General features: G+C 34.9%; 3 protein-coding genes across 3 annotated transcripts; 2 read left to right on the top strand and 1 right to left on the bottom strand.

Annotated features, from left to right (window-relative positions):
* Positions 1 to 826: 826 nt before the first annotated feature.
* LOC143564432 (putative pectin methyltransferase QUA2) lies at positions 827 to 5,500 on the top strand. Its single transcript, XM_077051706.1, has 9 exons — positions 827 to 832; positions 1,840 to 2,411; positions 2,481 to 2,616; positions 2,701 to 2,941; positions 3,384 to 3,609; positions 3,686 to 3,861; positions 3,966 to 4,269; positions 5,098 to 5,236; positions 5,329 to 5,500. The coding sequence occupies exons 1-9, from the start codon at positions 827 to 829 to the stop codon at positions 5,491 to 5,493; spliced, it is 1,965 nt and encodes a 654-aa protein (XP_076907821.1). The 3' UTR covers positions 5,494 to 5,500.
* Positions 5,501 to 7,509: 2,009 nt separating this feature from the next.
* LOC143564431 (uncharacterized) lies at positions 7,510 to 13,283 on the top strand. Its single transcript, XM_077051705.1, has 5 exons — positions 7,510 to 8,594; positions 9,213 to 9,351; positions 10,140 to 11,899; positions 11,942 to 12,215; positions 12,918 to 13,283. Exons 1-5 carry the CDS (start codon positions 7,510 to 7,512, stop codon positions 13,254 to 13,256), a joined length of 3,597 nt encoding a protein of 1,198 aa, XP_076907820.1. The 3' UTR covers positions 13,257 to 13,283.
* Positions 13,284 to 16,846: 3,563 nt separating this feature from the next.
* Positions 16,847 to 18,347, bottom strand: LOC143564429 (uncharacterized). Its single transcript, XM_077051703.1, has 2 exons — positions 18,090 to 18,347; positions 16,847 to 16,957 (listed from the first exon to the last, which is right to left on the bottom strand). Exons 1-2 carry the CDS (start codon positions 18,345 to 18,347, stop codon positions 16,847 to 16,849), a joined length of 369 nt encoding a protein of 122 aa, XP_076907818.1.
* Positions 18,348 to 18,438: the final 91 nt, after the last annotated feature.

Raw genomic sequence — 18,438 nt, 5'->3', positions numbered from 1 at the left:
ATGATTTTTTAACAAACTTTGAAAAATCAAATGAGCGGTATTAGTAGAAATATTGAGAGAAAGAGAATGAGATAGGTGATTTAAAAAAAAATGAATTGTTATATTTATAATAAGTTTGAAATTTTTTTTTATTTTAATACCCCAACGGCTCTCCCCAACGGTCACCCCACGCGGATTGCCCCGCCCCCCATCCGCGCCAATGTGGTAGCGGTGTTCGGGAGCCAGGTGGCCGCGCCCCCATCCGCGCCCCACTACCCTTAGCCTTACTCAGTTAACCTTTACGATTCATAATTACTTACTTTGGTCACACACATCATTATGATTTATGTAGCTTTATGAACCTAGGACTTTAGAGGTATACGTCTCAGTCAATCAACAACTAAGTCATGTTAATCTTACATATATGTTGAATTAAGTAAGCTGACATATTAAACATGTTATATTGGTCCATTTAATCAAGTTGCTTTAGTTGCTCTGTGTTTTCAAACTATGTAAAAATGTAACTTTTGCTTCAAATACCATTTTTAAATTAAAACAAGTTTTTATAACCTTCATGTTACACCAATAAAAGTGATTAAGTTGATAAGTTATTGAATCCATTGTTGTTATGCCATCCATATATATTCATGCATATACACATGATAACAAACATGTCAACAATTAAAATCTAAACGCTATTCAAAATATAGATGAAAAGAAAATATATACAACCAAATAAGATCGAACCCAAAATATGTAATTGAAAAGTCATAGCATAGTGCTTATATGTAAAAAAAAAAAAACACTTAAGACATGAATCAAATTACTTGATACATTGATCTTCACCATGGCTGTAAGTAACATAGGTGGCCACACCAAGTAGCAGGGTTTCATCGTAGCATTGACTAAAGATTTAAGCGATAAGGCATTAGTCCCTCCCCCTGCCATAGACACACTCTCTTCTACCCACTATACATACCTCTCTCAAATGCCTTCACAACCAACAACAAAACACCACCATAGCGTTACAACTGCCACCATCTCACCAACTAGTTGGAGATTTGCGGACGTGAGTGACCTTTTGCTAACAAGTATATTTTGTTGATAGTTAGGAAAAAGAGTAAATTTGCATTGAATAAGAGATTCATTGAATCATCCCAATTGTAATATAAATTTACAAAAGGTATTATATTATTATAACCTGCAGAAAGAAAGTGTGGGTTTATGTACCAACAAGTTTCAGAAGCTTAAACTTTTGGAATGTTTACTTGCATTTTCATACTTCTTTCTTTCTTTCTTTCTTTCTTATACAATAAAATAAATAGCTAATCTAATCTGTAAAGTGTGAAATCAAACATATATATATATATATATATATATATTGAGCAACGGCGGCAGATCTACACCCCGGCGGTGGTAGTAGTTGGAGGTAAATCTCATTCAACGAAGTCAGTTTTCACTTTAATTAATTATACATCTTCTTCATTGACTTTGGGTATGTAATTAAAACACTTAGAATCTAATTGACGCGTTTAAGCTCAAATTAATTACTCCACTCCCCTTGGCTCATCCATCTCCATTATTGTTCTCTCTCTATTTATATTAGTCGCTATCTCTCATATAATTATTATCCAAGTGAGTGTGATTGGATCCAATTGTAAGTAAGATCAAACATATATATATATATATATATATGCTACTGTTTATGCTTGGGGCCATAACTGTTACTAGTGTTTCTGCTGCGTCTTGCTAGACTTAGATCAGATACTGCCAATATTATTTATTTTACCTCATTTTGTTGCTTTTTGCTTGATTACTGAACATCTTCTGTCTAATTAAGGTAAACAACTTGTTAATTAGGTTTATACATCAGCTGATCATGTGTCTTTATTATCTTTAAGAAATCCATTCCAGTTTCTGTTTTCCGAGAATGCATCATCCAAACAAGAAGCCTTTGAAAATTCAAGAAACCGACATTTGCTGATTTTGCTACTTCTTAAGTCTAGTCTAGTTGCGATTGTGGTTCTTGGTCTTAGTTTGTCGTTATTTTGGGCTGTTTCACTCACACCGGCGAATACAAGTCCAGTTATTCGTGGGTACCGACAGCTGCAAGAACAGCTTGTGTCTGATTTATGGGACATTGGTGAGCTGTCGCTTGGTGCCACTCAGTATAAAGATACTGAGTTTTGTTCTCTGGAATTTGAAAATTTTGTACCTTGTTTTAATGTTACTGAGAATCTTGAGATGGGGTTGACCGAAGGGAAAGAGTTTGACCGGCGATGTGGGCCCATGTCGAAACAGAATTGTTTAGTTCTTGCTCCACCTAAATATAAAATCCCGCATAGATGGCCTACTGGAAGAGATGTAATCTGGATTGATAATGTTAAAATTACCGCACAGGAGGTGCTTTCATCCGGAAGCTTGACAAAGAGGTATGAAGATAATTTTGTTTTGTCGTTTAAACTTGTTCGTTTCTCATGTTTCTATTATTAAAATTACAGGATGATGATGTTAGATGATGACCAAATATCATTTAGTTTTGCATCTTCTATGGTTAATGATAATATAGAAGATTACTCTCATCAAATTGCAGAAATGATTGGTTTAAGAAATGAATCATATCTTGTACAAGCCGGAGTAAGTAAAACTTCGATCCATTATTCATATTCTTGTGATGAAAACACGTGTTTTTATGAAAGTTTTTATTCATTATTTTTTCAGGTGAGAGCTGTATTGGATATAGGTTGTGGTTATGGTAGCTTAGGAGCACATTTATTTACAAAACAAGTTTTAACAATGTGTATAGCAAATTATGAATCTTCGGGTAGTCAAGTTGAAATAGCACTTGAACGTGGTCTCCCTGAAATTGTTGGTTCTTTTGCTTCAAAACAGTTCTCGTTTCCGTCACTTTCATTTGACATGGTACATAGTGCATGGGATGGTGTTGAATGGGATAAAAAAGGTATATTTTTTTTCACCTTTTTATGATAGTTTTGGCTACTACTTTAGATTTCGTGCAAACTAGAAGTCCAGAGCATGCTTACAATTTATTACCTTATTTAGCAACCAGATTACATTTTGTTACCGATTGTGGCCGTTCACTTTTTGCAATCGTTTAAAAATTAATGATGTACCATCTCATTTGTCACATTGTTGTGACATCTGATTGGGGATTTAATAATTCTTTTTAATATGGAGCTTAAAGAAACTTTCTTATTCAGTTTTGTTAATAAGTTGAGCTTACTTTTAATTTTGTTCACATAATCTAATTATTCTTATGTAAATCAGTTTAAGACTTGGTAGCAAAAATCGATAATAGGTTGTAGGTTGGTTTCTATTTGCGCACATTTATTGATGTCATGACTACCAACTTTAAATCTAATCTTTTTTTTTTTTGGTCACAGATGGCATATATTTGATAGAGGTTGACCGAGTTTTGAGGCCCGGTGGATACTTTGTCTGGACCTCACCGTTTGCTAACACACCAGCTTCTGTTCGTGATAAAGAAAATTTAAAAAAATGGGATTTTGTCCATAATTTTGCTAAAGATCTTTGTTGGGATTTATTATCACAACAAGATAAAACAGTAGTGTGGAAAAAACCTAGCAAGAAAAACTGCTATGCTTCTAGGTATATCTATCTTGATTTCAAGTTTTATTAATTTAAACTTGTCAGTTATCTTAATATTAACTAATGTGATTAATAGGAAACACGGGTCAGGTCCGCTAATTTGCAAAGAGGGGCGTGATGTTGAATCTCCTTATTACCATCCACTCGAGGCATGCATAGGCGGGACCCGCAGCCGGAGATGGATTCCTATTGAGGAAAGGGCAAGATGGCCTTCTAGAGCTACCTTGAGCTCCAAGGAACTTGCGGTTCATGGTATTCTTTTATTATATTTGTCCATTTATTTCAAAATTTATGACCAAAGGTCATAACTTTAGTGACATTCGCTTAATATTCTTTTCACTATATGGTTATATCAGGTGTACTTTCAGATGATTTTATGGAAGATGATATTAACTGGAAGTCAGCAGTTAGAGATTACTGGTCTCTACTATCTCCACTGATATTTTCTGATCACCCGAAGAGACCCGGTGATGAGGACCCTATTCCCCCTAAATATATGGTCAGAAATGTGTTGGACAAGAATGCACATTTTGGCGGTTTCAATTCTGCACTATTGGATGCCAGAAAATCTGTTTGGGTGATGAATGTGGTCCCCACCAGTGGGGTCAACCACCTTCCACTTATCCTCGACCGTGGATTTGTTGGCGTGTTACATGATTGGTATGCCAATGTTATACTTTTTTTACTTTGGACAAGATTTTTTAAATCCAGTTTTTCAAGTTTACCCATTTATTTAAACTATTTTATATCCATTTTGGTAAGAAATATGTCACTATGACGAAAATGAACTTCAAATTCTTTAAAGGCAAAGATATCCTTGCTGAGGTGTCATTGTGTCAACATGCTATTGGGTAAAATTGTTCTTTTTCCAAAGGCGTTTTCATCATTTTGCATGTTTTTGGTCAAACTTGGGTAAAAAATCAAAGCGGGCCGATTTCATTTATACGGCAGTTATATTTTTTCAGTGCTAGTTTCATGAAAAGGTACCAACTTTACTCAATGTAGCCAAGAAAACACCCAAAGTTTCAAAAAATTGTTTAAAGTAATCACCTAACATAATTGTTTTCTTGGTCCATATCATAAAAAGTCATAAATAAGTTCCAACTAAATTTAGTTGCCATAAGTCAGAATATTTGAAAGCCTGTTACGCTAAATTAAATCTTTTGAAAGTTTGATGAAAAAATTGGTTACCTAGTATATATATTGGACCAAAATTATTTAACCATTTATCCGATTGACCCTTTTTTATATATAAATTACGTGTAAAATTTATTAATAAACTAAAAGTTATTAGAATAAGAATATAAATCTTTGAAAAGGCTATTTAGGAGGTTGCATATACGGGCGACGTCCAATCCTTTAGCTACATCCTTAGACTTGACCCAGTAGGCCCGTTTGAGATGATACAACCCGACACCTAATTCGACCCATTCATAAGTATACGGGTCCAAATCACTTATTTTTGGTTCTTGTGAATGTTTTTGTTAGGTGTGAAGCATTTCCATCTTACCCTAGAACTTATGATATGGTGCATGCTGATGGACTTTTATCCCTTCAAACTGTGAAGCAGTCTCGTTGCAGCATGCTTGATCTTTTTTATGAAATTGATCGTTTACTCCGGCCAGAGGTATGTGTATCTTCATCAAATATTTAAACATATCACACATATAAGTTAAGTAATTAGAATGCGATAATCATTATTATGAAAATGTAACACAGGGTTGGGTGATACTGCGTGACACGACTTCTCTCATCGAGTCAGCAAGAGCCATCGCGTCAAGATTAAAATGGGAAGCACGAGTCGTGGAAATCGAGAGTAACAATGACGAAAAACTCCTTGTGTGTCAAAAACCGATGATAAGAAGCCAAGCAATTTCATTATGATAATATTATTCTTTGTATATCATTCACCAAACCGAAAGGACTTTTGGGCAGAAACAGAAAGCCGAAGAGGACGTTTAAGTTATTGGTGATTAAAGAGAAAGGGTCTGCTGGCCCCGTGTAATTACACAAAACGTAAAGGTGCGGGATTCTTATACTTGAAGCTAGCTTATTGTCTTTTGTATCGTAAAGTATACGACTATACGATTTTATGAATTTGTTGGTTATAAGAATAAGGTGATGTTGGTACAGTATATATTTGAAGAAGTAAAGCAGATGTTGTTTGTTATGATATTGACATTATAATTCTTTTGATTCATAATGCTTGAATTATATTCTTTTAGTATTATTTTTTTATAACAAATATTTTTCTATTACAATTAAATTGACAAAATATAATGTTTACATCAAGACAGGATACTTTGATTGCATTTTTCATAAGTTGTAGAGGTTCTTTGTAATATTTGAGGAAGATATATTTTGTAGATATTTTCCGTAATTAATAAGGGAACACTTTTATTATTATATATTTAACAACTAATCCAAGATCAAGATCTTAAATTTTTATCCTTTTTTAATCTATCTATTGTAACTTCATATAAAATGATACAGTTGTAGATTTTAAACACTCTTAGAAATTAAATGAATTTGAATAATTGAGAAACATGGGATGGAGTATTTGAATTTTGGAGAGAGAAAAAAATCTATGATATCAGGTAAATTATTATTTTTTCTTAAAGTTAAATCATTATAATACTCCAACAGGTCATGCATAGTATCATGCTTGATTAAAACTCTGTATAATGACATCAATCCTAATAACACTATACTAATGTTTACGGGACTCGAACTCTTGACCTCAAAGGGAGGGGGTGCTTTATCACACCAAGATACCATTGGGTTAAATAGTCTTTGGTGTTTTAGAGAATTTAATTAAAATAAACAACGTATTCAGTTAAATCAACTAGTAAAGTAGGTTTGAGGAGTTTCTGTTTAACGAATCAAATTTTGAATTACTTGAATTAATCGAATTTCGAAATTATTAATTTGGATTTGAATTCGATTGGAATTACATTTCAAAACCGATTCAAATTCGAAATTAATCTGATTGAGATTCAGCCAAAAAATAGGTTGAATTACTTCAACATAAAAAATGTCTAGAGATTAATAAAGCTCGTTATATAAGAACAGAATCCCCTTTTACAAATATCAATCCATATTTGTACGCCATCGGTACGGAACTTGTGCCCATACCGATTTATTATACCTTTCTTATTCAGTGTTGGTACTAGTACCCAGATTTGCTAATGTTGGTATTCGATCAAAACGAATTAGAACTAGTACATTTTTGGGTATTTCATTTTTAATATTTAAACACCGATTGGAACATGTAGAGTTTGTATTAGATATTAGACACTGATACTGGTACTAGGTTCCGGTACTTGTACATTCTTTCCTATTTTTCTACATAAATTTATACAGTTTTTGTGACATTTTACGTGGTTTGGTTTTGGTATTATAATCTCTTGATTACCGATAATTTTAACACAAACTTTTATCTTCTTGATTACACATAGTTACAATTCCAAAAAAGAAAAAAACAAATCAAGTACCACATTGCCGGTACAATATATGGTACTCAGGTTTGTTCAAATTCAGTATTTTCGATAACAATCTTATACTAATTCGAATTTGAAACAGAGTCAATCTGAAAATCATAAATTCAGTATAAGAACTCGAATCGAAATTTGAATCAAATTTGGAGTCTTGTTACCGGAAAATATGTTCCTTTTGCTTTGTATATATATATATCAAAATAATGTGTAAGTAATAACTCGTAAAAGGTTAACTAACCACTTCACCACTTAACCCGTTAGCCCAATCCAATCCCAAGCCAAACACAAACAAAACAATTTAACCGAAACCAGTTAACTTTACTTTACATCTTTTTTCTGTTTGACTTATTCGTCTTTCTATTCTATTCTTCTTCCAAAATTACCCTTCCGTCCGTCCACAATTATGTCCACCGTTACTCCGGCGACCGCCACCGTCAGCCCGGACTCTCTCCCCGCCGTCGATCTCCGCCACCTGTCACAATCCGACCTCCATTCTCTCTCCAAATGCTCCAATTCCTCTTTCGGCTGTCACGACGTCGTTATCCCCAAAATCGACCGTTCGGTTTTCAACGAGTCCGCCGGCAGCCGGAAACAGACCTACTCGCGCCTCCGTCTCGCTCCGGCGGACTCCGACCTCACCACAATTCACCGCCGCACGCCTCGCCGGCGTACACTCGCCTCCGACGTTGTTGATGATCCTGAACAAGCGGAGAATTCGCAGATCAGTTCTGTGTTGAGTGAATTGTTTCAATCGGATTCGAATGTTGATGATTTGGCTACAATTGAAGCCGAAAACGGTAATGAATTGTCAAACCCTAGCTTGCCGGAACCGGTAAACCCTAATTTGACTGAATTGTTGAGCATTGAAGCACCTGCTGCATTGGTAAACCCTAAGACGCCTGAATTGGTTAACCCTAAGAGTCCTGAATTGGTAAAAACTGAAGCGTTAGACGCGCGTGCGCCTGTATTGTTAAACACCGAAGTTCTGGAAATGTTAGAAGCCGGTGCGTCTGAATTGCTAAACACTGACGTTCCGGAAGCGTTAGACGCCGGTGCGCCTGAATTGTTAAAAACCGAGACGAAGCGAAAGAGAGGTAGGCCGAGAAAAAACGAGAATGCGGTTAATGATCGTCCTCCGGTGGCGAAAAGAGTGCGTAACAGTACGGTTAAGAAAGTAGTTGCATATGATGATAATGTAGATAGGGAACTTGTGAATTGCAGAGGTGTGGAAGTAGACCTAACGAGTTTAGGTATGTTGGAGGATCCGTATGGGCCAGAAATTAGTAGTAGGACTGAGGGTTTGTCGACTGCAGATGAGTTGTTGGGGTTCTTGAGAGGTTTGAATGGACAGTGGGGGACAACCAGAAAGAAGAGAAGGGTTGTGGATGCAAGTCAATTTGGGGATTTTTTGCCTAAAGGTTGGAGGCTGAGTCTGTGTATCAAGAAGAAAGAGGGTCGTGTTTGGTTATTTTGTCGGCGTTACATAAGGTTTGTTGTTTTATCTCATCTTCATGTTATTAACTGTTCCTTTTTTATTGGTAATTTGTTATGCAGTATGCTATTAGGTTACTTTACTGGGGTCCTATACTGGATGATGCTCTTGGTTTTAGTGGAATTTGTTAATTCAGTCACTTTAATATAGTTTTCTCTTGTCGTATGTGTGACGTCTTGCTTAGTATTAATAGTTCAGGGATAATTTATTAATGTAAGTTGTGTGACGTTGAGTTGCCATATGGGAAAACCTGGATCTGGAAGTTATAACCAGCCCTGAAATTTTTAGCTGATTATAAAAGAATTTTAGAGGTATACCCCAAATCCATTTTAAAAGCGGAAACCGTTATTATCTTTACGTTATATGGATGCGAAATGGTTGACGTTATTATGTGAACTATAACTTTGGTGTATTTTTTTGTATCGGCATTTATACTATAATTGTGAGTGTGAATGTGTGATAGTTTTATTAAATGTGCTTTTTTGATAACCAGCCCTAGTGGTCGGCAATTTGCGTCACGCAAGGATATACCTACGTACATGCTTTCGATTTTTGCTATAATCGTGGGTGTGATAGTTTTATGTTTATTAAATGTGCTTTTTTTTTATAACCAGCCCTAGCGGTCGGCAATTTGCGTCATGCAAGGATATATCTACGTACTTGCTTTCGATTTTTGGAGAAGAAAACTTGGATACACCAAATCAGACTCACGACAACTGTGATGCCTCTGCCTTGAAAGGATCTTCTGAAAATGTAAGTTGGCATTTGCAGTTACTTTCTCTTTCATATTAACTTTTATCACTTGTATTTATGGGATAATATGTATGCGGGCCACTTTAAATATGCTCTACTGTATTTCCTTTTTCTTTTGTATCTGATCTGGCCACTCAGTTGGGCCTATTTAATTCTAACAATCTATCACTGAATTCTATCTTTTATATACGTAATTTTTATAATATACAGTATATACTTTTGATGAACAAAATTTTATAAATATTATATATATATATGTTTTGTATCTTTTCTAATAATGTAATATAATGTAAGGATTTCTTGTACTTCTAATAGCGATGATGATAATAATTATATAAACTGAATCTCGTGACATTTAGAATTATATAAAACCTTTTGTAAAAGATATTAATAATTTCAGATGTCTTGATAATCATTGAGCTATCCATACTGCAGTAAGTATCCAATAAATCAATAGTTATAAAAGCCTTCGTTGGCAGAGACAATTAAACAACAAAACAAATAACGTAGATCGAAACTAATACAGAAAAATAACAGGATTTGTAGCCGTGTAGGAAGTTAGGAACCTTGAAGCTGTTTTAGCTTATAGTATGAGTTGAATCATGACATTGTTTATGTGATTATCATTGTATGTATATCTTTATCCAAGTGCACATTATTAGAATTTTCAATAGTTGTGTTGAAGAAAAAAGTTGAATACTTGTGGTGGTCTCCACTTACATTATCCATTATATATTCATTATTAACTTTTTTCATGTGGTATTTTTTCCCCTTAAACTGTATTGCAGGCTGCAAATCTTTATGTTCAAGAAGATCTAGAAAGAAACATCACCATTCATAACCCATCAACACCACCAATTTCTTTACCAAATGACTGTGAGAAGCATATAACATATGGCACGGTGGGCCCCATTGGTGTGCATGTAGATGATGTTTATAAGTGCCTTAAATGTTTTTTGATCTTTGAAGGAAAAACTGAGTTATCTGATCACCAATCTGTATCTCACAAAGCTGAAAAATCTCAACTTGGTTCTACCCTTCCAGATTGGAGTATAGTAATAGGTGGAATATATAACTGTAATATATGCCACAAAAAATTTCATGAAATAAACCAGTACAATGAACATATTGGGACCCATGCAACAAATGAAAACAAAACTGCAGAAAAAACCGTTGAACCTGTAACGGTTTCAGCTGAAACTGATCATAATATGAGTTTTGTCACAGAATCCAAAAAAATTGATGAGGTTGTTCACGATCTTGACATGAATGAAGATGTTCTAGTTGAAGAATCTGGTGATGGGATTGGAAACAAATGTGTAAATGACAATAATGTTCCTGAAGCAGACAAGGCTTCTGATGTGTCTGTTTTCATACCAGAATGCGACCTTGATCAAGATATATTTGGTAGTTCTAACGGTCAGGATTCAGGTTCTGAAACTAGGGTTCAGAGTTCAAGCATCTGTGAAGAAAAAGGTTTTCAAGCAAACATCAATGACGCACATGCATGTAATTCTTTTGGTAAGTTGACAACTGAAAAGGATAAAGTTGTATATAACGAATCACCATCAGTGTTTTTTGATGGTATATCTAATGACCATGATGCAGTTTCTGAAATTAGGGTTCATCCTTCAAGCATTTGTGAAGAAAAGGGTTTTTGTGAAGACATCAATGACATGCATATGTCTAATTCTTTTGGCGAGTTCACGTCTGAGAAGGAAAAAGTTGTAAATAATGAGTCATCATCTGGGGTTTTCCATGGTATATCTGATGGTCAAGATGCTGTTTCTGAGGATAGGGTTCCGGCTTTAAACATCTGTGAAGAAAAGGGCTTTCAAGAAAACATCAATGATGCACATGTCTTTGGTCAATTCCGCGAGTTGACTTCTGAAAAGGGGAAAGTTGCAAGTAAAGACTCGCCGTCAGAGGTTTTTAATAATCGTTTGGCTGAAACAAAAAAGCTTTCTGAGTCGGAAAGCCTTTCCCTTTTCCCAAATCGGTTTAAAATAGCGGTCGATAATTCAACTTTGATATCTTCTAAGAAACAAGATTCTTTGCAGAAATTAGGTTTTGCATCTTTTAGTCAGGCTACTCATGGGTTTGATGAAAACAGATTTTCTTATAACATTTCAAATTCTAAACTTGGTGTGCAGTATGAAGTCAGGAACAGTGAATTTAACAGGTACGGTGAAAATGAACATGTGAATAAGGAGTATTTTCGAATTGAGAATGCTGACAAATCAGATGAATTCCAAGTTTTTAGGAACAATGAATCTATCAACAATGAGGCGGTTTCTTTGGGCAGCAGCAGCCAGAATGGGTTAAACGCAAATGTTATGGATTTCAATACAGGAAAAAAAATCATTGAATTCAGTTCACTTGTCCCCCCTGGGAATAATCAAGCTTATGGCTTTCAAGATGGACTTAAATTGGATGATATTTTTGGGGATAAATTTGATGAAAATATCCATGGGCTAAGTCTTGCTTTTGGGAACCCTAATTCTATATATGGAGATACAGCTAATGCTAATGAGCAGAAAAAAGACAGGTTGATATGTCCTTCGGTTGTTTCATCCAAGATTAATGACAGTTTGGATGTTCAAACCGATCTGAGGATGGTTAATAACAGTATGGTTCAAGATCTCAAAAGGGGAAATGAAAGTAGGGGTTTTCAGAATAATGATAATTCGGTTTATTCAGGTAGAACATGGGGTGCAGATGAAGGTAGGCAGTTTATGATGGGTTCTGTTAGCAATCAAATGTGGAAAACGCCTCACGGAAATCAGATTCAAAGTGGTTTAGTTCATCCCCATGCTCCAATTCAGTCCCCGAACTTTCATTCATTTGACATAATGTCCCAAAAGGTGTTGGCTTTAGGCTATGTTAAGCATATTTTGTAGAGGTGCAGGTGCGTCAAAAGAGGGGGGGAGGGGGTTAGGTTGACGCGGTACACTTTTTTTCTTAAAAAACAAATTTACGGGTTTTAAAAATTCAGAATTTGGTATATGGAGTTTTTCTTGCAAATGGGATTATTTTGGTTATTTATTTAGGGTTGTAAAGAACTGAACAAACACGAACAATAATATGAGTGGGGTTTTCTTTTTCGTTAAGAAAAAGAATATGTTCGTGTTTGTTTATGTTTGTCCGTTAATGGTACATCAATGGACACAAGTGGACAGACACAAGTGAGCTAAAATAATCTATATAACTAATGTGAAGGACAATGTGTTGGGCCTAAAAAGTAGTTAAAACTAAACTAAGTTGTATTGGGCCAAAAAATCGGTAAATGAATATATTAACGAACTTAAACTAACAAACATTAATGAACGTACATGAATGAACATAAACAGGCATTCACAAACATAGAACAAACGATGCATGTGTTCATGCATGCTTGTTAAAGGACCAAGCTTTTTTGTTCATGTTCGTGCGTTTATTAAAAAAACAAATACCCGCCGAACATTTCACTGAATGTTTGGTTCTTTTACAGGCCTATAAACGGCATCAACTCTAAAGTCAAGCAAATATTGCATTGCGTCATTTAACAATTTAGACTATGTTTACAGGCTCAAGATGGACTCTTTAGACCTAATGAAAGATATATTCCAAGTAGACCTGAACCAGTGGAATTCAGATTTCTAACAGATAGAACTGAACACAATCCACATGCTCTTCAACCGGGTTCAAGAGTATTTCCATACAATTACAATCCAGGAATCGAGCAAGGGTTCGACTCCAATATGATGCCAAATATGAGTGGCAGAAATGTAATTACTAGTATATGTGCGTGGTGTAGAAATGTATTTCACCTTCCTGCTATGGGTATCCATCAACAAATGCAAGTTGGAGTTGGTTCTTTGTGCCCAAATTGCAGTGCAGGGATTTCTGGGCAAGTCAACATGTAGTATGGTCAGGCTTTTGGGCCAAACTTTTCTGGGCAGATCAACATGTTGGAACATAGTCAACAAGTGTTATGCAAAAGGTAACTTCTAGACTGAACCTTTTTTTGTTGTATCTACTTTGATAATAATTCATTTGTGTTAAGCTTTGAATGATGCAATGTGGCTGCAGAGTGAATGCTTTCATCATGTCAATATTTCAATTTTTTTAGGGATTCATTTCATTTATATGTATGTATTATTCTGTTATTCTAAATGTCGTATATGTCTTTTTAAATGGCATAACGTCATATTTACCTGATTATTTAGTTGGTTATACTAGTTTGTTTCACTAAGTAAACGAATAAAATGATTTAGGAGTTAGGACTTACAACGATTATTTTTGAATTTAGGATTATTATTTTATTAATAATCAATCTTTCTGGATAGGAGGGGTTTTTTATTATTATTATTTTTTTTCCTATCAAAAGACACCTATGATACCTTGTTTGTTTAATCTTACCAGTTTGTGACATGTTAGGACCTGGGTAAAGCATTACTCATATCAACTCATTCATATGTAACTGAATATTGCAAGTTATTATTTATTATCTAAAAAATTCTGAGTTGCTAATTTCACTATCATTTTTATTGGTACAAAAGTAGGGGATTTTGTAGATCTAAATGTAATACTAATAAATGGCTGGTAGTTAGGTAATTATATGTTAAAGTTTTTGTTTTTAGCTTATGTTTTAAGGTTACTATTGATGTCAGATTCATATTTGATCTTCATTCTTGAGATTGGATTGTAGAAAATATGTTTTGCTCACTAATTCCTGAAATCATATATATTCGTTGATTTGGAAATAATTGTGGTGTTTTTATAAGGGCTTTTGTGCTTCTTGATCTCAGAGTCATCTTAGGTGTGATAAATCAATAAGAATTTTGCAGGTAGATGCCATATATCAAATGTGGCCTCTAAAGTTGCAAGTTGCAACATGTGCCACTTATAAACAGATTATCTGGTCTATAAAATTTTACATTTGAACACAACCCTTTGTTGATAGTTGTGTTACACGGATGTAAACGAGTTGAGCCAGTAACCTGTTTCTAAAGCTTTGAGTTTGGCTTGTTAACAAGTTTTCAAGCTTGGGCCTGGCTTGGTGTGATGATTTTTCAATTTTGGGCTTGGCTCTGATATTATTTTAACAAATATATAATTATATTTCTATATACATATATTTTTTAATCACAATTTTTTATGTGTAGTAATATTTATATGTAATTTAGGTTATTGTTTAGTAAAGTTATTTTTTTATAAATTACCTTGTTTAGGTTCCTAGGACTAGGCGAGTTCGTTTATTTAATGAGCTCTAATTTAGGCTCGTTTATTATTTTACAAAACCCTTGACAATGATTCGAATTTATGCGAAGAAACTGCCATCTTAATCGACTGTAAGCATGTTTTTGGTGATTTTTTTAGCAAGTTTTCACACGTTTTCTTTTATAAATGATTCTTTTTTATACATATATTGTAAATTGTAAATGTAAATTCCAATGCTGTATTGGCCTGCTGTATACACACAATTATCTTCTATTCAGTAAGTTATTTTTAGGAAAGCTAACTCAAACACTCTCGAAACCTACTGTTAAATTGAAAACCGGTACACTCTCTCGAAACCACTTAAAAAGTGACACATTTACCGCACACCTTAAATTACAATCCCTTTAGTTCTTAAATTCGCATAACATATACCGAATACTTACCAAATGTATTGGTTCGATACCAGTACAAGTAATTCGGTATAAGGCCATCCATAGTGGGGGAGTTTTGGCCCAAAACTCTTCCAAACCACCATGTGCACCGCCTTCCTCTATGTTTTGGCAAGCATTTTGGTGTCAAAGTTGTGTAGAAGAGGAGACGTTTTGGGAGAGGAGAGAAGGGTAATGATTGAATGAGAGTTATAGACTTTTTACCACTACGCCACTTTTTAGAAAACTCTCTCATGCTAACTGGAACATCACGTGTCGCAAGGGTGGAGGGTTCTAACCACGTATGGTCTAATACTTGCTTTGATATTGTTTTTGCCTTTTTCTAATCTACATTGATCCTATTAATTTCATTCGTAACCAAAGGGTAATCAAGAAGGCAAAATAGTATCAAATTCATTCGTAATACAAAATGTTCCATAACTGTTATAGAGAAATGACGAAAGTAAGATAGAGGTCAACAAAAACTCTACATTTCCAATCGATATAAAATACCAAAATACTGAAAACATATTGATACCAAATTCGAGAAAAGTAGGTAGCGTATAGCTTGTTATATGTATTGGTTGGTATGAATACAAACACGGATAATGTTTATTTGGTAAAGAAAAGGCATTGGTTATTCACACGCCCGTTGACTTATTCAAACACCTTTTGACTTCATACGATAGTATAAGGTTCAGAATTTTGTCAAATTTTGTTGGCTGCAAGGGACCGATGATATTCTATTCCATACGATAGTATAGAATCCATACGATCGTATGAGGGTGTTTTTTTTTCCTACTTATTTTATGGCTAATGTGTTGACGATCGTATAACTTTTTTTTTCCCAAATCTTCCTACTTCAGTCTTGTTTCTATTTTTTTTACACGAATAAGTTTCAACTATTGTTGTTAAGATTGTAATTTTTTATGGAGATTACGGTCCTAGTTGTCAAAAAAACTAGACTTTTTAATTTTCGACTTCTTTCTAACATTTTATAAGAATTTATAAAATGTTACGTGATTATGGAATTCGTTATGGTATCACATCCTTGCGTAAACCAGGTGCAAGTGTGAATGAGCGAGAATCTGTTTTTTAATTCTAGACTTTATACGATCGTATAGAGGTGACATATTCCATATGATTGTATAGCACTTGGCATTCCATATGATGACATAGGTCTTATACGATCATATAAAATAAATTCATTTGACTGATTCTATGAGTCCAGCAGCAGCAAGGTGATTTATAGTATTATTATTATTGTTCGTCACCACCATTTTTGCTTCTGTAACGCTAATAGCACACGCAGCAGCAGTAGGGACTGTACATGAATCGTGCGAACTTCACTCACCGAGCGGTGATGGAGTTTGACTTGTTGACCATGCTAGGTATTTACTTTCCTTTCGGGGTTAATGTGATAGGGAAGTTTTTGTCTAATTGGCTTTGTGTGTAATCTATATACATATAACTTTACAATTTGTTTCATAGGAGAGATGGAGTTGTAGCAAGCCATGGAGTGATTTTTTCAGCTTTTGTGTAAATCTATTAAGATGGTCTTTATATATATAATTAAGCATTTACCACACAGCTTTATTTATTCAATTTAGTCAAATAAAATACTCGATTCATCTAAAACCAAGCACACTGTTTATCACCAAATATCGACGATTTTACATCATCATACACACATGCATAGGGATATTACATCATCATACACACATGCATAGGTATCCGACACACGACATGAACAGAAACAGTCAAAATTCTGGTTTGAGAGACCTCCAGAACTATCTTATGTCTAAACACTGTTTATTCTTTACTTTATGTCATCATAACAATATGAACACAACATTACAGTGCCATCATACTTTCAAGTTACAAATCTGGACTAGAACGCCTCGCAATTGAAGAAAATATGTACGGCTGGATCTCGAATATCTTTGATCTTCTACCTTCTCAAATAACAGATTTACCTGTTTCAAAATTCAGTATAAATCAGTAGACTAGACATTATAACAATTGTCTTAGAAGGATGGGAATATATTAAATTGCTCCTTGATGAAATCAAGAGCAGAAGATGTCTATTTCAAGATTCTTATCCTTGTAAGAAAATAGCCAATGAAAAATGGCCAAAACTAATGATCTGATTATAATTTATATTTACATTGGGCCAATTTCATATACCCCTCAACGCTCGTAAAATATCATACATTACGCAAATCAATCAATCAATCAAACATACCCATTATTTCCCATCACAAATAGCCTAGGCTATCATAGGTAGGGTCTGGGGAGGGTGGGATGTAGGCACACCTTACCTCTATCCCTAAAGATAGAGAGGTTGCTTCCGGCGAGACCCCCAACTCAAAAGTAAATAGATATACAAATAATATTTATATATATATATATATATACAATCAACTACAGTACTATGATATTAGTCTGTTTTAATTCAACATTTCACTATAGGTAAACTAAAACACAACACACGGTAGAATTTAGTAAATAATAATAAGTAGAAAATAATAATTCTAAAAGTAGAATTAATAGTAAGAACGATAGTAATACTAACAACAACCACAACACCCACCACAATAGCAATAGCAATAGCAAAAGGAATAGTAATAATAATAGCCCGTCATTCTAAAGGTCTTTAACCTTAATTTTACGTCTCCAAGAACTCCTATCCTCAACCATGTCCTCAGAGAGGTGCAACTTTAGCAAATCACGCCTAATCCTCTCATCCCAAGTCAATTTGGGTCTACCTCTACCCCTCCTCCCCTCTATAATAAGGCTTTCCACTGATCTAACGGGAGCCGTTGTCTGTCTCCTTTTTACATGTCCAAACCATCTCAATCTGCCTTCCCTAATCTTATCTGATATAGTAGCCACCCCCAGTCTTTCCCGAAAAGCGTCGTTTCTTATTCGGTCTAACATTGTGTGTCCACACATCCACCTTAGCATCCTCATCTCTGCTACCTCCAACTTGCGCATGTGTGTCTTCTTGATGGCCCAACAATCTGTTCCGTATAGCATTGCAGGTCTAATCGCAACCCTATAAAATTTTCCCTTTAAATTAGTAGGGAACCTCTTGTCGCACAATACCCCTGTGGCAGCTCTCCATTTACACCATCCTGCTTGGACACGATGGGCTACATCACTATCTATGGCCCCGTCACTTTGCACAAACGATCCCAAGTATTTGAACTTGGTTGACTGCGGAACCTCCTGGCCTTCAATTGCGATTTGGACATCTTCATCATCGTTTACCCCACCAAAGTCACAGTAAAGATACTCCGTCTTTGACTGACTAATCTTCAAACCTTTACTCTCTAGAGCAGAACGCCACTCCTCTAGCCTCATATTCAGATCTTGTTTACTCTCTGCGATCAACACGATATCGTCGGCGAAAAGCATGCACCAAGGAACAGTATCCTAAATCAACTTTGACAAC

The sequence above is a fragment of the Bidens hawaiensis genome, unplaced genomic scaffold (genome assembly GCF_021521415.1).
Source record: "Bidens hawaiensis isolate Kalapana, Puna unplaced genomic scaffold, B.hawaiensis_p1.1 tig00022003_1, whole genome shotgun sequence".
Classification (NCBI taxonomy): domain Eukaryota; kingdom Viridiplantae; phylum Streptophyta; class Magnoliopsida; order Asterales; family Asteraceae; genus Bidens; species Bidens hawaiensis.
The sequence above is the reverse complement of the archived record's forward strand: the minus strand, read 5'-3'. Positions and strand labels throughout refer to the sequence as shown.

Bases quoted from the DNA above. Each gene is read 5' to 3' on its own strand.
- LOC143564432 (XM_077051706.1), top strand. The intron at 2,412-2,480 runs GTATGAAGATAA...TTAAAATTACAG, and splicing joins TCCGGAAGCTTGACAAAGAG to GATGATGATGTTAGATGATG. The intron at 4,270-5,097 runs GTATGCCAATGT...TGTTTTTGTTAG, and splicing joins GTTGGCGTGTTACATGATTG to GTGTGAAGCATTTCCATCTT.
- LOC143564431 (XM_077051705.1), top strand. From the start codon at position 7,510: ATGTCCACCGTTACTCCGGCGACCGCCACCGTCAGCCCGGACTCTCTC. The intron at 8,595-9,212 runs GTTTGTTGTTTT...TTTTATAACCAG, and splicing joins TTTTGTCGGCGTTACATAAG to CCCTAGCGGTCGGCAATTTG. The intron at 12,216-12,917 runs GTGTTGGCTTTA...CTATGTTTACAG, and splicing joins TTGACATAATGTCCCAAAAG to GCTCAAGATGGACTCTTTAG.
- LOC143564429 (XM_077051703.1), bottom strand. From the start codon at position 18,347: ATGAGGCTAGAGGAGTGGCGTTCTGCTCTAGAGAGTAAAGGTTTGAAG. The intron at 16,958-18,089 runs GTATTGTGCGAC...ATTTTGAAACAG, and splicing joins AATGGAGAGCTGCCACAGGG to GTAAATCTGTTATTTGAGAA.